This window comes from Hippopotamus amphibius, chromosome 1 (assembly GCF_030028045.1).
Source record: "Hippopotamus amphibius kiboko isolate mHipAmp2 chromosome 1, mHipAmp2.hap2, whole genome shotgun sequence".
In the NCBI taxonomy this organism is placed as follows: domain Eukaryota; kingdom Metazoa; phylum Chordata; class Mammalia; order Artiodactyla; family Hippopotamidae; genus Hippopotamus; species Hippopotamus amphibius.
Genome location: NC_080186.1, coordinates 165,854,234 through 165,874,977, shown reverse-complemented (window position 1 = coordinate 165,874,977; position 20,744 = coordinate 165,854,234). Strand labels below are relative to the sequence as shown.

The 20,744-nt window shown below is 36.9% G+C and overlaps 1 protein-coding gene across 2 annotated transcripts in view; it reads left to right on the top strand.

The window, feature by feature from the left end:
- Positions 1–2,317: 2,317 nt before the first annotated feature.
- CATSPER3 (cation channel sperm associated 3) overlaps positions 2,318–20,744 on the top strand; it is a 37,490-nt gene continuing 19,063 nt past the window's right edge. The window contains exons 1-2 of one of the 2 annotated variants that reach the window (XM_057734610.1): positions 2,318–2,418; positions 4,091–4,244. In XM_057734610.1, coding sequence (XP_057590593.1) covers positions 2,318–2,418; positions 4,091–4,244 — 255 coding nt within the window. Of the gene's footprint in view, positions 2,419–4,090; positions 4,245–20,744 lie in introns of those variants that run through there. The other variant, XM_057734602.1, reaches the window with a different exon arrangement.

Below are 20,744 nucleotides of genomic sequence, written 5' to 3'. Positions count from 1 at the left end.
TCTGTTCAGAATCTTTGTGATGACAGTGGTTTCTCTGATGTGGCAAGCTTTACTTTCCCTCCATTTTCCTTCTAAATGATCACTGGAGTAGAGGGGGGTTAAATAGATGTGACCTATGACCCTTTGCATGACCTCCATAGATAATAAATCAGGGCAGCACGTTTGACGGTGTCCTTTTCTAAAACGAAGTTAGTGAAAGTTCTGAAAATTGTGGTTACTCTGACTGATAGAATTTAGGAAATCTTTAGATAAATAGAATAAGCATGATTCTTTATGTTTTTGTTCAAGACAAAAAGCAGTATTGGACTACTAGTGTTAATGTGGAGCAGTCTTTATAATTTCTAATCTAGCGTTCAAAAATATACATACTAGTTGAATTGTGTAACTTTCAGTTTTGTAAGATTTCTGCAGAACAGCAAGAGCTGTAATAGGGTTTGGCTATAATATGTGAGTTTTGTGTTTCAGTTCCAGTTCAATTCCAGTGTAACTAGGAATGACTCTTGGCCAGAAGATTTGAGTCATCAAGCTACTGCGCCTGCTGTGTGCCGCTGAGGTGGTGCTGCCCAAGTCAGGCAGAGTGTGAGCTGCGGCTAAAAGGGCAGAAGAGGTGGCCCTTTAGCTTCTTATCCCAGGATGCCTGTCCTGCCCACCTATCCACAAAAAGATGTGGGTGGTTTCAGTAGGCCTGGATAAGCTGGTTATCTCCGAGTCCACTCATCAGCTGGAGTTCCAGTCCCAGACTAGACTACTTCATCAGTGACTTCAGAAACCACACTCAGCTGTGGTTGGCTGTGCTGATGTTGCACACTGAGAACAGCTGGTCTTTTCTCTACTGTTTCCAGCTAGCCATCTTTCCTCACGCCTCCAAGCATCGTGAAAAATTTTTTACATTCTTAATCTCTTCTTCATTTCTCCCCAGAAGTGTACTTTGGTGGTTAAAGAGGGGAGGCATAGAAGTGTATCCTTGGGGTGTCTGGAAATAGGATCCCATTATGCTCAGCTACTTGAGAGAGCATAAGGATCCCTGAGGTCATTCATTGGTATATTCACATGGCACACGTTTACCAAGGGCCTCCTATTTGCCCTGGTGGGATTAGGCAACTGATGTATTGGGGCAGGTGGAAACAGAGATGAAGAACTGATTCAGGCTCTCTCTGAGCAGCTGCTCCAGGAGCCCACTGTGGGGGTGTGGGTAGGAGCCCAGAAGGCGTTGGGGGGGCATATGACCAGAGGAGGCAGTAGGAGGCATAGGAGGAGCTTGATTCCTGAGGGAGAGAATGTAGAATAAGATGATGAGGCCAAAGTTTAAATCCTGGGGACATTAATCAGTGTTTCTTAAAGCTTTGCTGTTGATGATTTTAAGTGGAGTGATTGATGTTATTTCCCAGTTCAGTATACTGCTTGCCTACAAGAGTATTTTTCTATGCGAAGTGGTCATATACACTTGTTTCAGAATACCAGGACAGTGAAGGTGGTGAGGTGGTTACATCTTTTTATTATGGCCCAAGAAATTAGGTTTCCAGGAATTTGACCAATTTGGTCAACTAAACATTTAATTGAACACAGGGCTACCCAGAAGCCTCTGTCTTGATTTGCCTTGGAAGTAAAAGGGTCCAGGAGAAAGAGAACGAGAGAATATATTAATCCCAAGAATTGAACAGAGCAAAAATCCCTGTTGCTCTTGTCACTAAAACATCTCTATTCCCAGGCTTGTCCCTTACACTCTCTTTAGGTGGTTGATATGTGCACATTCTGTGTCCCCAGTTAACCAGTGCTGGTCAAGGATAACCTCTGCCTCCTCCTGTTTCTTGTGTTCTAGCCCCGAACACATCAAAATCTTTCCTTGTCCTTCCAGGTGTCTCCAGTGCTGTGCCCTGGCTGTGTATTCTTGCTCTTAGAAGTCCAGAGAATTTTGCTTTCCCCTCTTCTGTGACCTGCAGCCTATTCTAACACATTATTAAGGGCCAGATGGGGGCACTTCCTGAAGGAGGGGCTTTTGTCTGGCCTGTCTCTGCTGTCTCCCAGCTTTAGCCCGGAGCTTCACACTTGCAGAGTGCTCGTGACTCTTCTGCTGAACAGAGGTGCTTGGTCTTCTTGGGAGGAAAAGATTTGTGGGTAGACCAATGGGAAGCTCTCCCCTCTAGGGGCTTGCTGGCAAGTAACATACTGGAATGCCCAAGAGTGACCTCATAAAGCAAGGATTCCCTCTGTGGACTCTTCTCTGTGGCCTCTTGGAATCTAGATGCTGAGGAGATTCCTAAGCAGAGATTTTCTGTTGGCTGGTAAAAGCAAGGAATAAACATTGAAAATTTGGAAAATGTCTCAACACTTTTATCACCAGAACCACCCAAGAGTCATTTCTAGCTCACTGTTAGAGAATGCATCGCTGCTGTTCTTTCAAAGATTATCGAAATTTCAGTAAATATTCTTTATTTCTCTTGCTTGTTAAGAATGTGTAGATGGCAGTGTTGGGGTCTCATAGCCTCTTCCCACAGGCACTCATCCACTTCCCAAACTGAGGGGCTCCTCCTGGATAGTCTGATTTCTCCAACTGGTGAGGTTGGTGAAGTTTCAGCCAAACAGTTTGTTTCTTTGGCTTTTATATCACAATTGGCTGGTTAATCAAACGTTCAGTCACATTCTTATTTGACCTGTAGACTGAATGACTAGTTTGACTCTGTTGTGTCCTTTTTTTATTCACTACTGTGTTAGATAATTTGAAGCCTTTTTTTTTTTTTTTTGGTAATAGACCTGATCTCAAATCAGATAATGAAAATTATATATCTTGTTTTTAATAGGTTAAAAAAGTATATACATTCTCTCCCTCTCTCTCTATATATATATATTTACTGTGTGAGACTGTGTTCATTTGTTACATATAATGGGAAAAATAATACATACTCTTTGAGAAAAATTGGAAAGCACAGATAAATATAAATAAACAGTAAAAAGAATTACCTATAACCTCGCTATCCGTAGGCAGACACTATCAACATTTTGGCATACTTGGTGAATTTTTTCTACCTATTTTGCACAGTTGAGATCATTTCAAGTAGAGAATTTTTATCTTGCTTTGTTTCTGTGTTTTGCTATCCAGTGGATCATAAACATTTTTCTATATCATGAAAAATGCATAGACATGTTGTAGTATCTGTATAATATTCCATGAGATGGATATGCCATAATTCACTTAACCTGTCTTTTTTTGGTTAGACTTTTAAATTGTTTCCAAGTTCTCATTACAGCAAATAATGCTGGAATAAACATGTTTGGCTAAAGTCACTGTTTGCATTTCAGATTGTGTTCTCTTGGGGTAGATTCCTTGGGTTGGAGCATACGAACAGAACTAAGGCTTTTCAGAAATGTTGGTCAATTTACATTCCCCTGGCAGTTTAAGAGAATGCTCCCTCACACTACACTCTTGCCAGCATGTTTAAGTCTTTGCTAATTTTATAAGCAAAATTACTAGTTTTACTTAATTCGCACGTCCCTGATTAGTAGTGTTTCTGAACATTTTGGGGGGTACTTCATTGCCATTGTATTTCCTTCATGAGTTGGTAGTATGTTTGTCAGTTTTTTCATAGGGTGGTCAGGTTTTTATCACTGATTTGTAAGCGCTTGCATGGCTGATTATTTGATTAGCAGTTTTCCCTACTAAGACTGACAGTATTTAGTTTCGCTCATCTTATATCCCAAGTGCCTAGTGTATTGCCTGGCATGTAGTAGTCATTCAATAAAAACTTGCTGAATGAATAAATGAGTAAGTTGAATAGTAGTCACTTAATAAAAATTTGTTGAATGAGTAAATGAAGATGATGCTTTGTTTTGCTTGAGATGGAGTGGTAACCATTCTTTTTTACAGGTCTAGAGGGAAGGAACTGAGTAACTGAGTGGGGACAGACCCACCCAGTGATTGTCATACATATTTCAGCGGTCATTTAGTCAGCATTGCATTGCAGTTTTAAAGTATATATAGATTTATATTCACAAAAGGTGGAAAGCAGACCCTAGTCCCTAAAAAAAGTATGCACTGTTTGGGGATCTAGCTCTGTTGTAAGATAATCATACCTCTTATTCAAATTTTTGACAGGAGGAAAGATACTCAGTGTCAGGCATTTGTGAAGAGAGTCATAATGAGTCATCTCTTTAAGATAATTATGATTAGCACCATCTCAACGAATGCCTTTTTTATGGTCTTGTGGACTGATTATAAAACAAGATACAACCTGTTCAGACTTTTTGAGGTAAGCAGACAAAATGGGTGCATTTTCTTCTGTTTTACCTGTATTATTTTTGAAAATGTTATGTTTTAAGGCATTTTGTTCAAAAAAATTTTCTGTAGAAAGATTATAAGGATTGTTAAGATAGACTGTAATATCTGGGAAGATGGTGGCAGTAGTTGTAGCAGTGACATGGTTTTTTAATCTCTCTGAATCCCCTCTTTGAAAAAACAGAGCAACTAGATAGCAAAACCAAAAACCCATGGGCAGCATTTCCATCAAAACTAGTTAAGAGATCCTTACCAAGAGCCACACTGCATAGTATTAGCATCTGTAGAAGAGGAAGCAGCGGGCAGTCAGTAAGTATTCACTGGAAAGTATGATGGGCTGATGTGAGAACAGCAGTTGATATCAGGAAAGATGTTGCCTAATCTAATACTGGGATAGCACCAGAGGTTCCTGCAATTTATGAAGGGGCTAAAGTAGTCCAGACCCTATAAACTTTTAAAACTGACTGTTTAAGGCTCCTTTCAAGGACAGCGCTCCACACTTAGGAGGAATATTGGGAGTGGAATGAAATTGAGCAGGTTAGAAACCCAGAGATGAAGGAAGTTCAGATAAAATTGGAGGAGGGGAACAGCACCAGGAAACCTTAAAATTCAAGCTACCACATTTTAAATCAAGAGGGAATATTTGAAGCTAAAATGACACTTTCTCCTAAAAGTTCAGGAAAATTAATTTCACATAAAAAAGTTCAGTAGGAAAAGAATGAGGTAAAGTCCCATACAAAATTATTATGAGAAAAGACAGTAAAGTGAAAAATAATATCACTGTAGATAATGAAAGCACACCACAAAGACATGTTCACAAAACAGATAAAAACTGTACCATATTATTCCAGAACAAGGTAAATGTTTAAGAAAATAATGTTAGATAGGAAAGAAAAGAGTGAGGTGACAAAACTCAGGAAAGAACTAGAAGTAAAATCATTTCAAAAATAAAGACAATTAGATTAAGCAATTAAATATAGCAGATAATAAATAGCTTAAGAGAAATATAAGATTAAATGGGGGAAATTCTTTTTTTTTTTTTTTTTTTTTTTTTTTGGCTCCATTGGGTCTTTGTTGCTGTGCATGGGCTTTTCCCTAGTTGCAGAGAGCGGGGGTACTCTTCATTGCGGTGCATGGGCTTCTCATTGTGGTGGCTTCCCTTGTTGTGGACCATAGGCTCTAGGTGCACAGGCTCCAGTAGTTGTGGTGCATGGGATCAGTAGTTATAGCTCATGGGCTTAGTTGCTCCACGGCATGTGGGATCTTCCCAGACCAGGGATCGAACCCTTATCCCTTGCATTGGCAGGCGGATTCTTAACCACTGTGCTACCTGGGAAGTCCAGGAGAAATTCTTAAAAATCATTAAGAAATGGAGAGATAAAAAGGATTCAAGAGAAAATGATGAACATTGAAGACTGGGGAAGATGACCCAACTTAAGGATAATAGGAGTCCCTGAATTTGAAACAGAAACAGAAACAAAGTAGAGAACAGAATAAACACTAATATCTAAAATCTAAGGAAAGTTACCTGAAATAAGAGAATTGAAACTATATTTTGAAAGAGCACAAATTGCATATTGAGAATATGGACTTACACAACAAACACCAGACCATAAAATTATTGGACTTTAAAGGAAAGAGGTGTGGAGGAAATTGTAAGCATCTAGGCAAAATGGCTTATAAGGAAAAGAAAATTAATTATTACCAGACTTTGTTATGGTAATACTTTATGCTAAAAAAATGGAGTAAGACATTTAAGATACTTCAGGAAAGAAAATGTGAACCAAGAATTCTAGATCCAGCAAAACTGACTTTCAAGTATAAAGGACATAGACAAACTGTCATCAACATTAAAAAGCTTGGTTAATATTGTTCCCAGGAACCCTTCCTTAGGAATCTAGTAAAGAACAGGTTTCAGCCAACCAAAATGACTAAAGAAGTATCAACATTAGGACTGGCAATGAACATTAAAAAATATGATTATTTATGGAAGTAATCATAATTATGGGTTAACAAGGAGAGAATATAGCACATAATGAATATATCCTCTGACAATGAAGATATATTACTGATTAAAAATGGGTAAGGATGGGGAGAGTCAATGCAAAAAAAATTTTTAAACCATTTTTCGGAAATCAACTTTGTGGTGAGTGGTGATGCTATTAGTGGTAGTATTCTGAGACAATTTAATTCTGTTATCCTCTGTTCTTGAGAACCAGATTACTCATGGAAGAAAGGAGATGTGGATGTAATATAAACAAAGTTAAGTAAAAGCTCTGTAGTTCTGCATTTAAATTGGAAGTATCAATATAAACTACTAAGGTATTTTATCTTTATCCATTGAAAAACCTAGAACATTGACCAACTTAACAATTATGCATCCTTAGTGCCCATAACGTGATGTTGAAATACCATTTCTCACTAAAAGAAACTAAGGATTCTTAGAGAAATGGCTGATTGCAAGTCTAGGGCAGAAAATATACCAGATGAGCTAGGAATATCTTGTCATACACATAGGAAAGAAGCTATCAGAGATTACTGGGGTCATGTCAAAAGGACTCAAGGGGCAACTTGAAGAGGCTCCTTCTGGCCAAATGTGGGACACTTTGAGCGTCAATAAGGATAATAATTACTGCGGATTTTGAAACTCATCAAATAATCTATAAGTTTATAATTATACCAAAAAAGCTAACAGGTCACTTTTGGAGGGGGACAAGGAACTAATAATACTTTATCTCAAAAGCTGTCAAATTAAGGGAAAAAAATCAAGTATTACTGACCTTTCTTATATGAACTGTATTACTGAGTAACCACATAGTAGATAAGGGGAAACATCTCTTTATAGAAATGTCCCAGTTAATAAATGAAAAAGAAATGATAGAATATCACAATTTTTCAATCCCAGTGAATTATAGGACTTGGGCATTTTGAGCATCAGTGGCTGCTTGCCTCATAAAAAGATAACCAGACATTATATGCCTCCTATGAAAGAACAGAACCTATAACCTTGCCAAAAAGATCAAACCTGAATCTGGTCAAGGCTTTTCATCCAGCTGCCTGTTTCAAGGAAATAGAGGAGAGAGGAACGTGAGTGTGCAGTCAACACAGTCCAGACTGGAAAATTCTACAAGTTATACTGCCTGGCTTCTTCAACAAAGAAACTATAAGGAAAGAAAAAAAAAATGAATAGGAGACTTAAAAGACATATCAAATTTAAAAACATTTTTTAAACAAAAAACCTGAAGTATTAATTCAAGGAATGCATACTATAGAGAAATACAAGGAAGTGATTACTATAAAAACAAGGATAGTTGTTAATTTGGGGGGAGGGAGGGAGCTGTGATTGGGATGGGGCACATGCAGAGGCTTCTGGGATAGCTGGCAAGGTTCTACTTCTTGACCTAGGTGGTAGTTATGGGTGTTGGCCTTGGAATAATCCATTAGGCTATATATTTGTGTGGTTCTATATGTGTGTTTTATTATACAGTAAAAAGGTTAAAGATATACTTTATCTTCATTTATGGTAAATAACAAATTTCCTTCTTGGTGGTGAAAAGGTTTAGCATAAACATAGTGTAGTGTCAGAGGTGGTGGAAAACCCTAATCAATGCCTGAAATGTGCAGGGTCCACTTGGTACCACTTCTGTGAATGTGTTGGTATGGCAGTGCATTTCATACCAGCATCCCACGGAGTTTGGTCATGGACTGTAGAATGTTATCTTAGGTATAGGACTTGTGTAGGGATCAGGGGAAGAGATGAGTTGAGGGATCTGAATTCTTTGATTGCCCTCCAGAGGCCGTATGGGCCACTAAACAGGCCTTCTGTAGGGATCCTGGTTTGCAAGCCTGAGGAAGTCCTGTGCTGTGGAAAGGATGCAGACATACAGTTTTGGGTTCAAGCCCTAGCTCTACTACTGTCTCGCTAGCTGTGAAAATTTGGACAAGTTACTTAACCTCTATGTGGTTCAGCTACAACATTTGTAAAATGGTGTTATTAATACACACCTTCCAGGGTGGCTGTTGAGATCATTGAAATTAACATGTATGAAAGCCCCTGGTTAACTGTAAAACTGAAAAATTATTAAGACTCTTAGGGATCCCAATAAAGGTACCAGGAAAGTACTGAGAAGGCCCAGATCTGTCACCTCTAACTCATCTGGAGATTCTGTGCAAGCAGCAAATGAAGGCTAAGGCAGACTTGTAAACTGCTGAGGCATTAAATACATGCCCCAACACAGAGAGCCCCTTGGCAAAGGCTGGGAGACTTACTGGTTCCAGGCATTTAAGGAATACTCTGTTCAGTCATTAGCAGACATTAAGCTAACTGAGCAGAGACTTTGCTGACCACACATGACAAAGAATGTACGCTTTACAGAGTTAGTTCAGGAAAGTCACTTAAAAAAAAAAAAGAAAAGAAAAAGAATGGTAATAAAACCCTGGGGGGGGGGGGGGGAGTAGCTGATTTCCAGAGTTTCCAATGTTATATGATTTAAAATGTCCAATCTTCAACCAAAAAAAAAAAAAAAAAAAAAAAAAAAAGGAAGAAGAAAGAAATCATGAGACACACAGAGAAACAAGAATGTATGGTCTCTACACAAGAAAAAAACAATCAATAGAAACTTTCCCCAAGGAAGCCCATCTGTTGGACTTAAGATTTTATAAATATGTTCAAAGAACTGAAAAAAACAAACCCATATCTAAAGAACTAAAGGGAAGTATGAGAGCACTGTCTCACTAAATACAGAATATGAGTAAAGATAAATTATTAAAAAGAGCCAAACAGAAATCCTGTAGTTGAAGAGTACAATAATTGAAATGAATTCACGAGAAGACTTCATCAGCAGATTTGAGCAAGTGGAAGAAGAATTAAAGGACAGAAAGATAGGTCAATTGAGATTTCCAGTGTGAGAAACAGAAAGTAAAATGAATGAATAAAAATGAGCTGAGACCTATGAAACACCATCAAACATACAAACATACATGCATAGGTGTCACAGAAGGAGAGGAGAGAAAAGGTAGAAAGAATACGTGAAGAAATAATGGCCAAAAACTCCCCAAATTTTATGAAAAACATTAATCTTCACATCCAAGAAGATCAACAAACTCCAAGTAGGATAAATTCAGAGATTCACCTAGACATACTGTAAACAGATTTCTCATCTGAAACCACAGTGGCCAGAAGGCAAGGGATGTCATATTCAAAGTGCTGAAAGAAAGACTGTCAAACAGGAATTCAACATCTAGAAAAAACTGTCCTTCAAATATGGAGAGGAGTGATGTCAGTGAGAATGTAGAGTAGGTAGTTCCAAGAGTCCATCTGCCCACAGAAACACCTAAAAAGGGGGCAAAACTTCTGACAAGAACTCAGAAAATAGCCAAAGGTTTACAGTAACTGAGTGAACACTTGAGTCAAGAAAGGGGCAACTTAAAAAAGGTAGGAAAACTTTGCAGCATTTTTACTTGCCTTTGGCCTGCCCCCCTTCTCAGCATGGTGATAGTCCTGCAGAGGACATCCTATATTCCCAATGTGGGACCCTGGTCCCTGAGTCCAGAAACAACAGAGCAGATTTTGTTCTTAAAGATTTGTGTTTGTCTGTTTTGACCTGTCTGAGGGCTGCCTGAAGGACTGATCCAAAGCTATTCTTTTTGTTTTGCCCAATGTGGAACTTTCTCAGGACAGAAAGGTGGCAATGCAGAGGGCATTTCTCAAAACCATTGAAAGGCAAATGAATGACCCACTGCCACCTCAAGCAAAAAAAATAACACTCAAGGCAAACAAGATATGCCGAAAGCCTGAGAGGAAAATCCAGGGAGAGAGATTCTTTGGGAAAATAGGGCACTGAAAAACTCCCATGTATGCCATACATGCACAGGGCAGGACACATGCTTAGGAAATAACTGAAGACATCCCAATCTTTCACTGTGACTGATCTTTAGGCTCAGCACAAGCCCAAAGTGAATGCTAAGGTATAGTTGTAAGTGGCCTGGCTCAGCATTGAAGGAGTTCCTCAACACAGAGCCCATCTGCAAAGACTAGGAGAGTTTTTCTTCTCTCTTTCTCTCCCTCCCTTCCTCTCTCCTTTTCTCTTCCTTCCTTCTCCCTCCCTTCCCTCTTTTTGCCTGAGGCATTTAAAAAAATCTCTCTTTAAACATTAGCTGACCAGAAACAAAAGAAGAAGAGACTTCAGAAACCATGTATTACAAAGAATGTAATCTTACAAAAATTGTTTAGACAAATTACTAAACAACCGCTACCCACAGAGAGCAACAAAAACAAACCCTAAGGAGAGGGAAGAATTTGATTTCCAGAGTTACCACACTGTACAATTTAAAACGTCCAATTTTCAAAAAAATATTATGAAGCATGCAAAGAAACAAGAAAGGATGGCTTTTACACAGGAGAAATGAACAGAAACTGACCCTAAGGAAGCACAGACATTGGCATTACTAGACAAAGACTTAAAGTCAACTATGTAAAATATGCTCAGAGAGCTAAAGGAAACCACAGGCAAAGAGCTAAAGGTAACCAGGAGAACAATGTTTCAAGAAATAGAGTATGTCAATAAATAGAAATTATAAAAAGGAATGAAATAAATTCTGGAGCTGAAAGTATAATAATTAAAAAATTCTGGGACTTCCCTGGTAGTGCAGTGGTTAAGAATATGCCTGCCAATGCAGGGGACTTGGGTTTGGTCTGTGGTCCAGGAAGATCCCATGTGTTGTGGTGCAACTAAGCCTGTGCACCACAACTACTGAGCCTGTGTGCCACAACTACTGAAGCCCGTGCACCCTAGAGCCTGTGCTCCTCAACAAGAGAAGCCACCAAAATGAGAAGCCCACACACTGCAATGAGGAGTAGCCCTCACTTGCTGCAACTAGAGAAATCCCTCATGCAGCAACGAAGATCCAATGTAGCCAATTAATTAATTAATTAATTTAAAAAATTCAGTAGAGGGTTCAAGAGCAGATTTGAGCAGCCAGGAGAAATAATCAGTGAACTTGTAGACAAATCAATTGGACTTAGTCTGAGGCGAAAAAAGAATGATGAAAAATAATCAGAGTCTAAGAGATCTGTGGGACACCACCAAGCATATCAATGTACACACACATTCCAGAAGGGGGGGGAGCAGGGGAGAGAGAGAGGGAGAGAGAGAGAGAGAGGAAGAACAAATATTTGATGAAATAATGACCAAAAACCTTCCAAATTTGATAAAGAATATATACATCCAAGTATCTCAGTGAACTCCATGAAGGAGAAACAAAGAGATCCACACTGAGACATACTATAATCAAGCTGTCAAAAGTCAAAGACAGAATCCTGAAAGCAGCAAGAGAGAAGCAACTTGTTACATACGAGGAATCCTTAGTAAGGTGAACAGCTGATTTCTTCTCAGAAACTATGAGGACAGAAGGCAGTGAAATGACATTAAAATTTTGAAAGAAAAATATTGTCAACCAAGAATTCTATATCCAGCAAAACTATCTATCCTTCAGAAAATGAAGAATATATTAAGATATTTCCAGACAAACAAAAGCTAAGGGAGTTTGCTTCTGGTAGACCTGTGCTACAAGAAATGTTAAAGATAGTCCTTTAGGTGGAAATGAAACTAGACAGTAACTTAAACCCTGTGATGAGATACAGAATACTGATATATGTAATTACATAGGTAAATATAAAAGCCAGTATTGTATTTTGGGTTTGTAACTCTTTTTCTGTATGGCTTAAAATAAATACAAATGCGTAAAACAATAATTATAAATAGTTAGTGGGCAGTCAATGTATTCAGATGTATTTTGTGACAACAGAAACATGAAGGGGGTATGCAGCTGTGTGGGAACAGAATTGTTAATGTACTATTGAAGCTAAGTTTGTAGTAGTTAAAAATGGACTGTTTTAAATTTAAGATTAATTGTAATCTCAAGGGTAACCACCAAGAAAATAACTTTAAAAATGCAGAAAAAGAAATGAGAAAAGAATAAAAATGGTACACTACATAAAAGTAAAGCACCAAAGAAAGCAGTAATGGAGGAATTGAGGAACAAAAAAGACATGACATATATAAAACAAATAGCAAAATGGCAGAAGTAATTTCTTCCTTATCAGTAATTATGAGAGTCAAAAGTTATCCCCACCCTGGTTATATTAAAACTTCTGTTTGCTGCACTGTCTTATCAACACTTTCTGTTTAAGGCTATATCTCCGAGTCACTGCTGCGTGGGTGTGAATGTGTTACATCAGTTCATTTGTAACTGCAGTGCAAGCAAAAATGGATGCCCCACTTGTGATTTGCATGAAAGAAGAGCAGTGTGCAGTGATTCGTTTTTTATGGTCTGAGGGTGTATATACCTGGTGCCATTATTTATTGAAGACTTTGTGTGCAGTATGGAGAAAGTGTTTTGTCTTGAAGAAGTGTGTATGAATGGATAGAGAAATTCAAGGAAGGTTGCACAAGTGTTAGCCATCAAGAAGGAGCTGGACGCTCGTCCACGTCCATGGCTGCTGACAACATTGAGTGTACATGTGAAATGATTCTGTAAAATAGATGAGTGACAGTGGATTATGTTGCAAATAATTTGCAAATCAGCCATGGCTCTGCCTATGAAATAATCCACGACAGGCTTAGGTTTTGAAAAGTTTGTGCTGAAGCCTAAACTTCAGATCAAACATAGAGGACTGCTATCCAAGGGCATTGTGACCTAGCATGACAGTGCAAGTCTGCACACTTCTGTCTACACCATCAACACTCTGCAAAAACTTCGTTTGGAGGTGTTAAAGCATCCTCCCAATAGTCCTGATCTTGCTCCATTGGACTTTCACCTGTTTGTTCCCCTGAAAGCAGCCTTACCAGGGACAAAGATTCACTTCTGATGAAGAGTTGAAGATAGCAGTGTATTCGTGGCTCGCAGCTCAGCCTAAAACATTTTTTAATGAGGGAAAACAAAAGCTTGTTGACAGATGGACAAAGTGTATTGAAGAGCAAGGAGATTATGTCGAAAAATTGTGTATTTATCTTTTCTAAAATTTTTTAAAAAATCCAAATATATGCTGTCCACAAGAGATTCACTTGAGATCCAAAGATACAAATAGGTTGAAAGTGAAAAATGCAAAAAGATATTCCATGCAAAAAGAAATCAAAAGAGAGCTGGGTTGGGTATATGCATATCAGACAAAAGAGACATTAAAGCAAAACATTACAAGAGACAAAGAAAGACATTATGTGTTGACAATAGGGTCAGTTCATCAAGAAGATATGCTATTTTTTCTCAAGTACACATGGAGCTTTCTCCAGGATAGACCATATGTTAGGTGACAAAACAAGTCTCAATAAATTAAAAAATATTGAAATCATACATAGCATCTTTCCTGACAACTATGGAATGGAACTAAAAATCAACAACAATGGGAAAACTGGAAAATTTCCAAATATATGAAAATTAAACAAAACATTCTTAAACAATAGGCCAAAGAAGAAATCACAAGGGAATTTAGAAAATACTTTAAGATAAATGAACATGAAAACACAACATAATGGAACTTATAAGTTGCAGCAGAAGCAGTGCTCAGAGCGATATTTATACCTGTAAATGCCTGCATTAGAAAAGAGGAAAGATCTCAAATTAATAACCTAATTTTACACTTTAAGAAACAAGAAAAAGAGGAGCAAACTATACCCAAAACTAGCAGAAGAAAAGAAATGAAAAAGATTAGAGTAAGAAACAAAATAGAGAAATAATAGAGTAAAACCAATAAAATAAAAATTCACTTGTTTGAAAAGATCAACAAAATTCACAAGCCTTTAGCTAGATTGACTAAGAAAAGAAGACAAATTACTAATAACAGAAATGAAAGTTGGGACATTACTACTGACCTTATAGAAATGAAAAGTTTTATAGCAGAATACTATGAACACTTTGTACACCAACAAATTAGATAACCTAGGTGAAATGGACAAAATCCTAAAAACATACTAACTACCAAACTGATTCAAGAAGAAATAGAAAACAGGCATATTGAAACAGACCCATAAATAAAGAGACTAAATGACTAATCAAAAACCTCCTGACAAAGAAATGCCCAGGACCAGATGGCTTCACTAGTTAATTTTACCCTGAATTTAAAAAAGAATGAACACCAATCCCCCTCAAACTCTTCCAAAAACAGGAGGGAATATTTCTGAATTCATTCCATGAGGCCAGCATTACCCTGAGACAAAAGCCAAATACATCACAAGAAAACTAGAGACCAACATTCCTCATGAATATAGATGCATAATACTCGAGATACTTACATCTGAACCCAGCAGCATACTTAAAAAGATTATACACCATAACCAAGTGGGATTTATCCCAGGAATGTAAGGGTGGTTCAATATAGAAAAATCAATGAATGTAATACATCAATAGAATAAAGGAAACAGTTTGCACAATTACCTCAGTAGATGCTGAAAGAGCATTTGGCAAAATCCAACACCCTTTCATGATTAAAAAACCAAACAACTTGAACTAGAAATAGAAGGAAATTTTCTTGACTTGATAATGGGTAATCATGAAGAAATCCACAGCTAACAATGCTCAATGGTGAAAGACTGAAAATCTTTCCTCTAAGATCAGACACAAGATAGATGCCTGCTTTCACCATTATTTAGCATTGTACTGGAAGTTCTAGCCAGAACAGTTAGGCAAGAAAAAGAGCTAAAAAGTATCCAAATTGCAAAAGCAAGAACCAAAATTATCTTTATTTGTAGATGACTTGATCTTCTATATAGAAAACCATAAAGAATACACACATATACAAACTCAACTGCTAGAGCTATTAAATGAATTCAGCAAAGTTGCAGGATACAAGATTAACAACAAAAGTTAGCTGTATTTCTATACACTAATATGAACAGTCTGAAAAGGAAATTAAGAAAATTGCATTTATAATAGCATTCAAAATAATAAAAGACCTAGAAATAAATGTAGCTAAGGAGATGAGAGATGTACATACTGAAAATTAAAAAATATTGCTGAAAGAAATTAAATAAGACCTAAATAAATGGAAAGATCCTATATTCACGGAATAAAAAACTTGTTAAGAGGACTATTCAAAGTGATCTACAAATTCAATTCAATCCCTGTCAAAACTTCAACAGCATTTAAAAAAAAAAGAAATTGAAAAGAAGATCCTTAAATTCACATGAATGTGAATAGCCAAGACAACATGGAAAATGAAGAACAGAGTTGGAGGACTTGTACTTTCTGACTTTAAAACTTACTACAAAGATACAATGATGAAAAGAGTGTGGTGCTCACATAAGGATAGACATAGAACTGTGGAATAGAATTTAGATTCTAGAAATAAATCCAAATATCTATGGTCAATTGATTTTTGACAAGGGTGCCAAGACTTTTCAAGGGGAGAAAAATAGTCTGTTCATCAAATGGTGGTGAGACAACTTGATATCCACATGCAAAAGAGTAAAGTTGGACCCCTGCCACACACCATATATAAAAATTAACTCAAAATGGATCAAAATCCAAAATATATGTTGGAAGAAACTCTTAGAAGAAAACATAGGGGTAAATCTTTATGACCTTGGATTTGGCAATGGATTCTTAGATATGACATCAAAAGCACAGGAAACAAAAGAAAAATAGATAAATTGGACTTCATCAAAATTAAAAACATTTGTGAATCTAAGGATACTATCAAGAGAGTGAACATATAACCCACAGAATAGGAGAAAATATTTGCAAATCATATATCTGGTAAGGGGTTAATATCTAGAATATATAAATAATTTCCACAACTCAACAACAACAGCAACAACAACCAAATTCAAAAACAGGCAAAGGACTTGAATAGACATTTCTCCAAAGTAGATATACAAATGACCAGTAAGGACATGAAAAAGTGTTCAAGATCACTAGTCATTAGAATGGGAAATGCACATCAAAACCACAATGAGATACAACTTCATACCCATTAGGACAGCTATTATAAAAACAAACAACATGCCCCCCCCTATAAAATGGAAAATAACAGTTGTTGATGAGGATGTGGAGAAATTAGAACCTTCATGCATTGCTGATGGGAATGTGAAATCATGCAGCCACTATAGAAAATAGTTTCATATTTCCTCTAAAAGTTAATCATAGAATTACCATATGATCCAGGAATTCCACTTCCAGGTATGTACTCCCAAAAACTGAAAACAGGGACTCATACAGATACTTGTACACCAATATTCATAGCAGCATTATTCTCAATAGCCAAAAAGTGGAAGCAACCTATGTATTCATAAACCAGTGAATGGGTAAAGAAGATGTGGTATATTCATAAAATGGAATATTATTCAGCCCTAAAAAAGAATGAAATTTTGATACATGCTACAGTGTGGGTGAACTTTGAAAGCATCATGCTGATTGGTATAAACCAGACATACAAAAGGGCAAAAATTATATGGTTTCACTTATATGAAGTACCTAGAATAGGCAAATTCATACAGAAAGTAGAATAGAGTTTACTAGGAGACGGCTAGAGAGGAGAATGGGAATTATTGTTTATTAGATACAGAGTTTCTGTTTAGGATGATGAAAAACTTCTTGAAGTGGATAGTGGGGATAGTTGCATAATAATGTGAATGTACTTAATGCCACTGAATTAATTGTATACCTAAAAATGCTTTAAAATGATCAATTTCATGGTATGCATATTTTACAACAATCAAAACCTAAAGATAATCAATACTCAAAATGAATACTCAAAATACCCCCTTCCCACTGAATTCTACACTTTAAAATTATGAATTTTATGGTACATTAATTATATCTCAATTTTAAAAATTATTGAGCTGACCTATTGGAAAAGAACAATAGAATAAAATCAAAAAGGAGGAAAAAGAAAGGAAAAGGAAAAGGAAAAAAAAAGGAAAGTAGAGAAAAGGAAATAGGTAAGAGCAAAAATTAATGAAATGGAAAACAAAGATTCAACAGAAAGGGATCAACAAAGCAAAAGTTAGATCTTAGAAAATAATTGCAAAATAACTTTCTTGATGAGACAATCATGATAAATTGTTAGTCAAGCTCTGAATCGTGTTAGGGATTAAAAAGGGAAATTGCATGTACCACTATTTATAGTAGATATCAGAAGTCTAATAATTTTATGGCAATAAATTTGAAAACCCAGCTGAAATAAGATAATTTTCTAGAAAAAAATTTCAAAATTCAATAAAAAAGCAAAAACTTGAAAAAATATGTCTATATATGTCCTTTAGTGTTTATAAAGCATTGAATTAATAGTGAAAATTTTCCATCTCCTAAAACAAAAAAAACTAACTTGAACCAGATGGTTTTACATTCATGGAACATATAATTCCAAACATATACTACAAAGCTACAGTAATCAAGACAGTATGGTACTGGCACAAAAACAGAAATATAGATCAATGGAACAGGATAGAAAGCTGAGGTATAAACCCACGCATATGTGCTCACCTTATCTTTGACAAAGGAGGCAAGAATATACAGTGGAGAAAAGGCAGCCTCTTCAGTAGTGGTGCTGGAAAAACTACAGCTACATGTCAAAGAATGAAATTAGAACAATTCCTAACACCATACACAAAAATAAACTCAAAATGGAATAAAGACCTAAATGTAAGGCCAGACACTATAAAACTCCTAGAGGAAAACATAGGAAGAACACTCTTCAACGTAAATCACAGCAAGATCTTTTCTGATCCACCCTCTAGAATAATGGAAATAAAAACAAAAATAAATAAGTGGGACCTAATGAAACTTCAAAGCTTCTGCACAGTAAAGGAAACTATAAGCAAGACAAAAAGACAACCATCAGAATGGGAGAAAATATTTGCAAACAAATCAACAAAGGATTAATCTCCAAAATATACAGTTTATCCAGCTCAATATCAAAAAAAAAAAAAAACCCGATCAAAAAATGGGCAGAAGACCTAGACATTTCTCCAAAGAAGACATACAGAGGGTCAACAAACACATGAAAAGCTGCTCAACATCACTAATCATTAGAGAAATGCAAATCAAAACTACAATGAGGTATCACCTCACACCAGTTAGAATGGGCATCATCAGAAAATCAACAAACAGTAAATGCTGGAGAGGGTGTGGAGAAAAGGGAATGCTCTTGCGTTGCTGGTGGGAATGTAAATTGATACAGCCATTATGGAGAACAGTATGGAGGTTCCTTGCAAAACTAAAAATAGAGTTACCATATGACCCAGCAATCCCACTCCTGGGCATATACCCAGAGAACACCATAATTCAAAAAGACACATGCACTCCAATGTTCATTGCAGCACTATTTACAATAGTCAGGACATGGAAGCAACCTACATGTCCATCAACAGATGAATGGATAAAGAGGATGTGGTACATATATACAATGGAATATTACTCAGCTGTAAAAAGCAATGAAACTGGGACATTTGTAGAGACATGGATGGACCTAGAGACTGTCATACAGAGTAAAGTGAGTCAGAAAGAGAAAAACAAATATTGTATATTAACACATATATATGGACTATAGAAAAATGGTACAAATCAACCCATTTGCAAGGCAGAAATAGAGACAGATGTAGAGAACAAACATATGGACACCAAGTGGGGAAAGCAGGGAGGGTTGGGGGGGGAATGAATTGGGAGATTGGGATACCAAATTGTACACTCTAAATATATGCAGTTTATTATAAAAAATAAAAAATAAAAAATATAGTGAAAAATTTCCATTTCCTAAAACAAAAAAAACTAACTTGAACCAGATAGTTTTACATTCATGGAACATATAATTCCAAACATATACTACAAAGCTATAGTAATCAAGACAGTATGGTACTGGCACAAAAACAGAAATATAGATCAATGGAACAGGATAGAAAGCTGAGGTATAAACCCACGCATATGTGCTCACCTTATCTTTGACAAAGGAGGCAAGAATATACAGTGGAGAAAAGACAGCCTCTTCAGTAGTGGTGCTGGAAATACTAGACAGCTACATGTCAAAGAATGAAATTAGAACACTTCCTAACACCATACACAAAAATAAACTCAAAATGGAATAAGACCTAAATGTAAGGCCAGACACTATAAAACTCTTAGAGGAAAACATAGGCAAAACATTATATGACATAAATCACAGCAAGATCCTTTTTGACCCACCTCCTAGGGTAATGGAAATAAAAACAAAAATAAACAGGGACTTCCTAGGTTGCACAGTGGTTAAAAATCTGCCTGCTAATGCAGGGGACATGGGTTCGATCCCTGCTCCAGGAAGATCCCACATGCCGCGGAGCAACTAAGCCCACGTGCCACAACTGTTGGGCCTGCGCTTTAGAGCCCATGAGCCACAACTATTGAGCCCATGTCTTGCAACCACTGAAGCCCACGTGCCTAGAGCCAGTGCTCTGCAGCAAGAGAAGCCACGGCAATGAGGGGCCCATACACCACAACAAAGAGTAGCCCCTGCTCGCCGCAACTAGACAAAGCCAGTGTGCAGCAATGAAGACCCAACACAGCCAATAAATAAATAAATTAAAAAAAACAAAAACAAAAATAAATGGGACCTAGTGAAACTTAAAAGCTTTTGCACATCAAAGGAAACCATAAACAAGACAAAAAGACAACCCTCAGAATGGGAGAAAATATTTGCAAATGAAGCAACTGACAAAGGATTAATCTCCAAAATATACAGGCAGCTCTTGCAGCTCAATATCAAAAAACAAACAAACTAACAAAAAACCCCAAATAACCCCATCCAAAAATGGGTGGAAGACCTAAATAGACATTTCTCCAAAGAAGACATAGAGATGGCCAAGAGGCACATGAAAAGATGCTCAACATCACTAATTATTAGAGAAATGCAAATCAAAACCACAATGAGGTATCACCTCACACCTGTCAGAATGGCCATCATCAAAAAATCTAGATACAATAAATGCTGGAGAGGGTGTGGAGAAAAGGGAACCCTCCGACACTGTTGGTAGGAATGTAAATTGATACAGCCACTGTGGAAAACAGTATGGAGATTCCTGAAAAAACTAAAAATAGAACTACCATATGACCCAGCAATCCCATACACCCTGAGAAAACTATAATTCAAAAAGATACATGTACCACAATGTTCATTGCAGCACTGTTTACAATAGCCAGGACATGAAAGCAACTTAAATGTCCATCAACAGATGAATGGATAAAGAAGATGTAGTACATATATACAATGGAATATTACTCAGCTGTAAAAAGCAATGAAACTGGGACATTTGTAGAGACATGGATGGACCTAGAGACTGTCATACAGAGTAAAGTGAGTCAGAAAGAGAAAAACAAATATTGTATATTAACACATATATGCAGAATATAGAAAAAATGGTACAAATCAATCAGTTTGCAAAGCAGAAATAGAGACACAGATGTAGAGAACAAATATGTGGACACCAAGTGGGGAAAGCAGGGAGGGTTG